This window comes from Tribolium madens, unplaced genomic scaffold (genome assembly GCF_015345945.1).
Source record: "Tribolium madens isolate multiple individuals breed KSU strain unplaced genomic scaffold, Tmad_KSU_1.1 Scaffold_3;HRSCAF=73;Tcas5.2_LG2, whole genome shotgun sequence".
NCBI lineage: Eukaryota > Metazoa > Arthropoda > Insecta > Coleoptera > Tenebrionidae > Tribolium > Tribolium madens.
In genome coordinates this window covers 6,454,094-6,461,985 of record NW_025401006.1, presented here as the reverse complement: position 1 = coordinate 6,461,985, position 7,892 = coordinate 6,454,094, and the positions used below count along the sequence as shown (strand labels likewise).

General features: G+C 33.0%; 3 protein-coding genes across 5 annotated transcripts; 2 read left to right on the top strand and 1 right to left on the bottom strand.

The window, feature by feature from the left end:
• Positions 1-261: 261 nt before the first annotated feature.
• On the top strand, positions 262-4,511 carry LOC123007623. The gene is made up of 16 exons (XM_044403017.1): positions 262-353; positions 402-494; positions 605-743; positions 794-927; positions 979-1,125; positions 1,172-1,321; positions 2,005-2,097; positions 2,130-2,277; positions 2,326-2,438; positions 2,506-2,658; positions 2,705-2,798; positions 3,488-3,564; positions 3,612-3,704; positions 3,762-3,897; positions 3,951-4,078; positions 4,127-4,511. The coding sequence occupies exons 1-16, from the start codon at positions 293-295 to the stop codon at positions 4,420-4,422; spliced, it is 2,055 nt and encodes a 684-aa protein (XP_044258952.1). The 5' UTR covers positions 262-292; the 3' UTR covers positions 4,423-4,511.
• Positions 1,824-2,914, top strand: LOC123008073. Its single transcript, XM_044403669.1, has 6 exons — positions 1,824-1,954; positions 2,005-2,097; positions 2,142-2,277; positions 2,326-2,453; positions 2,506-2,658; positions 2,705-2,914. The coding sequence occupies exons 1-6, from the start codon at positions 1,897-1,899 to the stop codon at positions 2,854-2,856; spliced, it is 720 nt and encodes a 239-aa protein (XP_044259604.1). The 5' UTR covers positions 1,824-1,896; the 3' UTR covers positions 2,857-2,914.
• LOC123008071 (glutamate receptor ionotropic, kainate 2-like) lies at positions 4,510-7,810 on the bottom strand. 3 transcript variants are annotated; one of them, XM_044403667.1, is made up of 10 exons: positions 7,669-7,810; positions 6,937-7,622; positions 6,625-6,885; positions 6,332-6,577; positions 6,096-6,278; positions 5,682-6,043; positions 5,436-5,634; positions 5,169-5,394; positions 5,006-5,121; positions 4,510-4,955 (listed from the first exon to the last, which is right to left on the bottom strand). In XM_044403667.1, exons 1-10 carry the CDS (start codon positions 7,742-7,744, stop codon positions 4,713-4,715), a joined length of 2,598 nt encoding a protein of 865 aa, XP_044259602.1. In that variant the 5' UTR covers positions 7,745-7,810; the 3' UTR covers positions 4,510-4,712. The 3 variants fall into 3 exon arrangements, with proteins under 3 accessions (XP_044259602.1, XP_044259601.1, XP_044259603.1); XM_044403666.1 differs by having other exon boundaries at positions 6,096-6,302; positions 6,350-6,577; XM_044403668.1 differs by having other exon boundaries at positions 6,096-6,302; positions 6,350-6,577; positions 6,937-7,523.
• Positions 7,811-7,892: the final 82 nt, after the last annotated feature.

Here is a 7,892-nt window from a genome sequence, read left to right as displayed (position 1 = left end):
AAAATCACAACATTGTATAAAACTGATGAGCAAATTATGAACTACATTGAACCCGCGTTGAAATCCTCTGCTGTCAAGAGTAAAAATAATGGAAGTAATAAATTACTACAAAGGAAAATTTTGCCGTGTTTTTGAATGTCACACAAATAAAAATTATTTTTGTGTATTGAATAAATAAGATACAAAAAATACAGTTTCCGCATGACGTAGTTAAGGTTAACATGAAGTATTACTATATAAAACGAATGATACCCTTTAGGTATCACCACACGATTTTTTTTCTGCAGTAACAATGTATCTTGCAGTCTTTGTAGTTGCAGTTTTTTTCAGTCAATGCAATTCCGTTGCATTACGTGAGTACCAAATTTCGAAAAATGGTCCCAATCTAATTATTTTTTTAGCAAAATACATCAAACTGTGCAGCGGAAGTGACCCAAATTTTGATAAATGCGGCCTACAAAGTGGCAAAGAAGCCATCAAGCATTTGGTGGCGGGTAAGACTTTTGTCCTCAATCAGGTTTTAAATAAAGATGATTTAACTTCTCAAAGTTAAAAAAAAAACGATATCTCCACCTTGACATTTAGCATTTTTGTCTTTTTGCAGGCGAGAAATCGTTACGTCTACTACCTTTATCGCCTCTAAAACTGCCGTTTGTGCAATTGGAGGACCGGCCTGATTTCCAGTTGAACATCACCGATGCTGAAATTATTGGATTGAACAAAGCCGAGCTCATTGATTTCCAGTAAGTCTTGATGTTGATTGATTTCCAAAGCGTTATCAAATATTTTTCAGTGCCGATTTGGATAAACGCGAGGTCACAATTGTGGTTCATTTGGATGAAATTTTGCTTAAAGGACAGTTTCATGCTCAGGGCAGAATTTTAATTCTGCCAATTAAAGGAGACGGCCCTGGATCGGTCAAAGCTTGTAAGTTTCTACAATTAAAAATAAACCCTTAAATTAGTAGACATGTTTCAGACGGAGGTAATTACACTTTTATTTTTCATTACGATCTAGTCGATAAAAAAGGACAACAGTATGCCAAAATTGACAAAAACGAATTTAAATTCACTATTGATAAAGCCGAGTTTGCTGTCGAAAATGTATTCGGGGATCCGACAATAGGTGAGTTTGTGTTATATTTTAAACTTGTTATTAATTTTTTGTCTAGGTCGAGAAACAAACAAATTTCTTAATGAAAACTGGTTAGAGGTCTTAAAAGATTTTGAACACGTTGTTGGCCAGACTATTGGGAGCATCTGTAATAATATTGCCAGCATTGTTTTTGAAAGAGTGCCATACAATGAAATTATTTTACCTTAATTGTAACTTGTTTAATTTAATTTATTTTGTTAAGTGATAAAAAATTGTGATCCAAAATAGTACTTTTCTATTTGTGTTTTAAATTAAAATTTTTATTGTCACTTGTTATCTTATGTTCAAATTTTGTAGTGATAAATATTTTTTTTTAAAAAACGTGTTTTATTTTAAAATAGATCTAAATTGTTAAAACGTCGGAATTGCCAAAATCTCCAAACCGAAATGATTTAAGTAATTTAAATTTAAATTAATTTCCAGCAAAAACAAAAAAGATTACTTGGTAGTGTCCTTCATAACTCTCAAATCGAGTTATACAACAATAAATTAACACTTTTTTCTAAATCAAACACTATTTAAATAAATAAACAATCTTTTTTTTAATAATTTTTACAATTTTTAGTCCTTCAAACACAAATTAAGCTGCAAAAATTGTTTCATATGTTCTAAATCTCTCACCTTTAGACGATTTTTAAACAACTTCAAGACATTCCGGTCTTAAAATCGGTAAAAATTCAAAAACCAGCTTACAACTTATAAAATGAAGTTGATTTCCTCCGAGTCCCAGTCTCCAACAGGATGAAATATTTAGTAGTTGCATTTACTACAGTTTCATGCATTTCTGCATTTTCACAGCGTGAGTTATGAGTGTTTTATTTAAAAAATAGCAAAAATAGTTATTTGCAGCCGATTATATCAAACCGTGCTATGTCACAAAGCCCGATTTTAATAAATGTGCATTGGAGCACGGCAACTATGCCATTCCATATCTCGTCAAAGGTAATTTTTAATTTTTTCAATCAGCGTTCCAGAGATTGTTTTAGGCGACAAACAACGGGGAGTGCCCAAGATGAATCCAATGAAACTGCCTTTGGTCGAAGTGATCGAAAGTAACTTTAGACTAGCTATGAAAGATTTAAGTGTTTACGGGTTGGAAAATTCAACTCTGACTGATATTAAGTAAAGGTTCTAAAATTTTTTAATGTAAAAATAATTGAGTTGTTTTAGAATGAATCAAACATATCTTGAACTCACGTTTCATGTCGATAGACTAATGTTTATCGGACAGTACGAAGTTAATGGGAAAATTTTATTTTTGTCCCTACAAGGCTCAGGGCCTTGTAATTTAACCTCTAGTAATTATTTCAAAAACTAAAAAATTACCGATAATAATAATATTTGCTTTAGTTGGAGGTAACTTTAAATTTATTAGTATTTTGCAAGATTATACTGAAGAAAAGGAGACTTTTATAAAATTCAACAAACCCAAAATGGAGTACACTCTAGAAAGAGCATATTTTTACTTAGAGAATCTCCTTGATAGTAGCGACCAGCAAATCGGTAAATTTCATTTTTGTCAAAAATTTTTCCTCAATAAGGTTTCTAGGGATTGACATTAATAGAATATTGAATGAAAATTGGGAAGACGTTCTCAAAGACATAGACGTTCCTCTGAAAGAAACAGTGACGACGGTGGTCGAGTCAGTCGTTTCAAAAATCCTCAGAAACATTCCAGCAAAAATGATATTTCCTGAATAATCACCAATCTGTTCACTAATCATTATCAATAATTATCATTAAATGTTCTCATTTGCAACACTGGTTTTTTGTTCAAGATGATCTTAGGACCGTTTGAGTGGAAAATTATACAAACAGTTTTTAGTGACTCGTCAAGGTTTTAATTATACGTGTTGATTAGCTTCAGAAATTATTTTTACATAACATACAAAACTTCAAAAAAAAAATGATTCTTAAAACCTGAAATTGTAATTTTCCCTGTATAAAAAACTTCAAGGTGGTTATGGTCGCATCGTGATATTGTTTTCGATTTAGGAACTTTCCTAGCAAATTCGAATTTTATGCTCACAAAAACTTTGTTGATTTATTTAGACACTGATTTGCAAAAAAAAATGAAATCAATCATTGCTAATACTAGTAAATAGCTGAAAAAACAATGAACATGAATAGAGATGAAATCAGCAAAGCGTAAAAAAACGCTTTAAATAAATTAAGTGGTTTGCACTGTAAATGATTTGATTGTTCATTAAAACACAATGTTTAATTTAACCTTAGGAACGTGTTCCGGTATAAAAAAAATGAAACTCGCATTCAAGACAAGTATAAAAGAGTCATTTTTATTTCGCCACGTTTAGTTCTTAATTGTACGCAGGATGAAATATCAGGTTTTGGTTTTAGTGATCGCGCTTTTTTGCACACCTGTTGTGCCGCAGACGGTTCAAACTAGACGTAGGTTCCTGCTTTTTCATATCGCCAAAACTAAGTTATTTTTTCAGCAAGTTATATTAAATCCTGTAATGAGAAAGATCCAAATTTCAAAACTTGTGCTTTGGAAAATGCCAATTACGCAATTCCTTTCATAGTCAAAGGTAAGTGGTAATGACTTTATATTTTGATTTATTGTAATTTTAATAAACTTAAATTAGGTGATAAACAAGTGGGTATTCCTCGTTTAGATCCACTTCACTTACCATTGATCGAAATCGAACATAACGATTTCAAGTTATCCTTGAAAGATGTTCAAATATCTGGTCTCAAAAATATCAAAGCAACAAGTATAGAGTAAGTATACTAATTAAGTTCAAAAAAATTATTTATCACACGGATTATTCTAGTCTAGGGAGAACGGGTTTTGACGCAGTTTTTCACATCGAAAATTTAAACATTATTGGCACTTATGATATTGATGGTAAAGTTTTGCTCTTGACATTAAAGGGTCAAGGCCCGGCAAATATAACAGCAGGTAAATCTTCTTAACTTATTTCGATAAAAAAAACAATTTTTTTGTTAGTCGGAGGTGACTATCACGTCAAAGCCAAAATAGAACCATACACCAAAAATGAAGTCGAATATCTGAAATTTGTTGATCCTCAGATTGATTTTACCCTAACTCGGGCTTATTTCAATTTTGAAAATATCTTGAATGGGAATCAAGAATTAGGATCAGAAATAAACCAGTTGTTAAACGACAACTGGAAAGACGTTTTGAACGATTTGGGAGCTCCAGTCAAAGAAACCGTGACCCGAATTATAGACTCTATCGTATCGAAAATATTAGAGCGAGTGCCAGCAAATGAAATTCTTTAGTTAGACTTCAAAGTGATAATAATTATAATAATTTTTATAATTGTACCTATGTCAAGTTTAGAAACAAATAAAATGATGTACTATTTTTATAAAGTTTTTTATTTTATTTTATTCCAAGCAATCTGATTAGCAATTAAATCATAATTTATGCCACAAACATATTAAAATAGATCACTCATGACGTGCATTTATAATAAAATTTTCCAGAAAGAATTTCGGTCAATGTCAAGGTGATAGCTTTCCGGTTTCTGCTTCATCGATTTGGTCCCTTTTATTCTATAAAAAAGTCACTAATTTTCTTCATCTTGTTTAACACTCTTCACGTTCTTCTGAAATTGAATAAAAAATTTCATTTCTTCTATAAGCTGTTTTTTGAAGACTTGTTTCGATTTTTTTGTGTTCCCATACACACGCATTGCTAACTCAATAAAAGAAATTAGAAAACCAAGAATGGTGCCCACGAAAAGTACCAAAAAAACGCCACCTACGTTTTGTAAATTCAGAGGGGTTGCGGCACTTTCTGAAATTTGTGACTAGAAAAAATAAATTAAACAAACAAAAAACACAAAAAAAGCTGACATACACCACAATTACTAGCACCACGTTTCTCTTTCCACCATTTTTCTTTTAATCTTGCTATTTTGCCGGTTTCTTGCAATTTAAGAATGGCAGCACTTAAGTCATTTCTGTACGATGAATCTAAAACTTTTCTCGTAGTCAAGCTTTATTAAATTAACTTTCATTACTTTTTTTCATAGCTATGGCATATCCTTTGTCGTCTAAAGGTGCCCCAATACTTGCCAAAGAGCAGTGGCGTTCAATAACATACTCAATAGTTGTAGACTCCATAAAAAAAGCGTAATGTTGTTTTTCGGTGCGATCCACCCCTTCGTCATTACTTTCAGTCATTTCTTCATCATGGGTAGCCATAAAATGCCAAATTTTGCTACGCACACTGTCATTTCCTGCATTCTACACACACACAATTAACGAAAAAATTCGTGTTGTAGTACCTTAAAAAAATTTGCAGTAGCGCCTCCTCTTTTGGCCCCGTATTTAATTTCAGTCTGTTCTGACAATTCCTTAATATTACTAAAAGGTGTTACTAGTGTTTCAACAGTGAGGAAAGCGGCCAAATTAGCCGTGTATGACGAAACCATAATCAGAGTAAAAAACCACCAAACACCAGCTCCGGTTCTTGTCGAAATACCACTAAAATGTCACTTGAAAAAAAATTAAATCAAGTTAAGTAGCAATACATTGGTGCCAGTTCTGTTCCTTGTTGCATCAAACTCCCGATTGTGAACCACAAGCTATTTCTAATACTAAATTGGTTGATCAAATATTCAGGTTCCTCAACGCAAGGAAAAGGATTAGTCCATTCACTCGGTGACAATCGCCCCATTACGAAAAAACACAATGAAACAACAAAGTAAGTCACCACCAGTAAAATCCAAACTGTGTAAGAGAAAGGTGAAACAAACATAAACAAACTTGGAGGCACAGGTTTAGGCTTTTTGTACAAAATTGAAATTCCCAAATTCATAAATTGGAGAGTAAAATCCACAACAGATTCACGTTCTGCGGTGACAGTCAAATCGGCGATTGCTAAATCAGCTTTCTAAAAATTTTTGATTTTAATTTTCTAATTTTTTGCATGAGTACGTACGTACACCACTCAAAATTGCACCAATTAAACCGTTCCATTCCCCAGTTGTTGCGTTATAATTCCCATTGTAACCATCTTCCTGAATTATAATAGTGTAATTAAAACCCAGCATGCTTGACAACTCGTCCATTAAATCAATACCAAAGCCTTCAAACCGGTCATTGCCCAAAAGCTGTTGCGTTGTTTCCTTCAACATACCATAAGGAGTAGTCTAAAACCACAATTCAAAATTTTAGTTACAAACTGCAATAATTTTACCAAACATGTAATGACGGTGAAAGTTTTATTTACAAGATTTGTCTCGTCGACAATTTTGACCACTTCTAATGGTTTCGGTGGTCGATGAAGACTTAAACCAGTAGAAGGATACCAAGCACCAATTCGTAATAAACCACCAAGTGACAATTCTAAAATATCTAAATCAAAGTCTCGACGAAAACCTTCATTGTCAAAGTGGACAATCCCGGTAAGTCCTCTAATGGTTTGCTAAAATTTCAAGTCAAATTATTGTAAAAATTAAACTAATTTGTTACCCCTTTCATATAGTTGACTATAGTGTGGCCACTGTCCCAATTGTTGGTAGCATTGCAATACAAAATTTGACTTTTGATGACCACTTGTTCCGAGAGTGTTAAATCAAGCACTGCATGATATAACAAATCGACTGAATCGATTAAAAGAGCTGTTCGGTGTTTAAGTAACCATCCTGCAGGAATCTCTTTGTATTTTTCTTGAGTGTAAATTTGATCAGCTATAGTCATAACATCCTCATTTTCGGGATTAAAAATTCTAAACTAAAAAAATCATGTAAAAAAAATCAAGGCTAGTTTGAAAATAAATTTTACTCCTGTGATATTAGCTCCAGAGAATTGAAACGGTGCCAAATCTATTGTTTGCAAATCAAGATTGGTGATGAGATAACTATGGCGTTCAGTCATCATTCCCACTTGTTGTGCTTGTCTAAGAACCGCCTCCAAAATTTCAATGGAACATTCCAAAATAAAATTTGTTTCACCGGTTTTTTTAATACTAGTCAAACTCGTCCTGTATGTGTCATACATATCTAATTCAAGTCGGCTTAACGTCACTCTTTGTTTACAAGAAGATGCAAAAATACTCAATTTTGAGAGGCTCTCTTCCGAGTCGTAAATTACAACAAGACTTTTCCAATTCCACTTATCCACAATTTCGAGATAAGCTTGTGTCATAATCGACGAATGTGGGTGTAGATTTAGTAAACAGTCGTGTCTTAGGAGTTTGCGATCCCAATATGTCTCAACGTGAGGTATTTCTTTTCTGTCGAGGATTGTTTGAATTGTTAGAGATGAATGAATGGAGCTTGGGCCAAAAATCGCAATAACGCTCTTTTGCAAAAGCTCGCAAGTGGTGAGATAAGTATTATAAGCGTTGAAATTATCAACAAGATAAGAATCTGGAATTAGTCTTATAGTTGAGTTTTTGTATTTGCTGTTAACGAGGTTTGTAGCAAGATGAAACGCTTTTTGCTCGGTTTCATGTTGAAATAAACCTCCTGAAAGACAGAGTTATACAACCAATAATACGAACACATGACTTACCTATGTGAAGATTTTGGGTATGTGACCTCGCTGGTGCATGAAAGTTTATAAAATAAAAATACAGCAAAAGTAACATCACAGAAATACACGCGATTTGCGCATTTTTTTCAAAATGTGAGAAGAACTAGACTGTGTGTGTCGGAGTTCCATGAACTCGGTTTACTCAGATATTTTTAGAATTTCCACTTATTTCGTACAATCAATCTGGCGTTTGTTACCAAGTG

Excerpts from the sequence above, each read along its gene's own strand:
- LOC123007623 (XM_044403017.1), top strand. The coding sequence starts at position 293 with ATGTATCTTGCAGTCTTTGTAGTTGCAGTTTTTTTCAGTCAATGCAAT. Across the intron at positions 495-604 it reads CATCAAGCATTTGGTGGCGG|GCGAGAAATCGTTACGTCTA; the intron begins GTAAGACTTTTG and ends GTCTTTTTGCAG. Across the intron at positions 3,565-3,611 it reads GCAGACGGTTCAAACTAGAC|CAAGTTATATTAAATCCTGT; the intron begins GTAGGTTCCTGC and ends TTATTTTTTCAG.
- LOC123008073 (XM_044403669.1), top strand. The coding sequence starts at position 1,897 with ATGAAATATTTAGTAGTTGCATTTACTACAGTTTCATGCATTTCTGCA. Across the intron at positions 2,454-2,505 it reads GCCTTGTAATTTAACCTCTA|TTGGAGGTAACTTTAAATTT; the intron begins GTAATTATTTCA and ends TATTTGCTTTAG. Across the intron at positions 2,659-2,704 it reads TAGTAGCGACCAGCAAATCG|GGATTGACATTAATAGAATA; the intron begins GTAAATTTCATT and ends TAAGGTTTCTAG.
- LOC123008071 (XM_044403666.1), bottom strand. The coding sequence starts at position 7,744 with ATGTTACTTTTGCTGTATTTTTATTTTATAAACTTTCATGCACCAGCG. Across the intron at positions 7,623-7,668 it reads TACCCAAAATCTTCACATAG|GAGGTTTATTTCAACATGAA; the intron begins GTAAGTCATGTG and ends TCTGTCTTTCAG. Across the intron at positions 6,303-6,349 it reads TCACCGTCATTACATGTTTG|ACTACTCCTTATGGTATGTT; the intron begins GTAAAATTATTG and ends TTGTGGTTTTAG.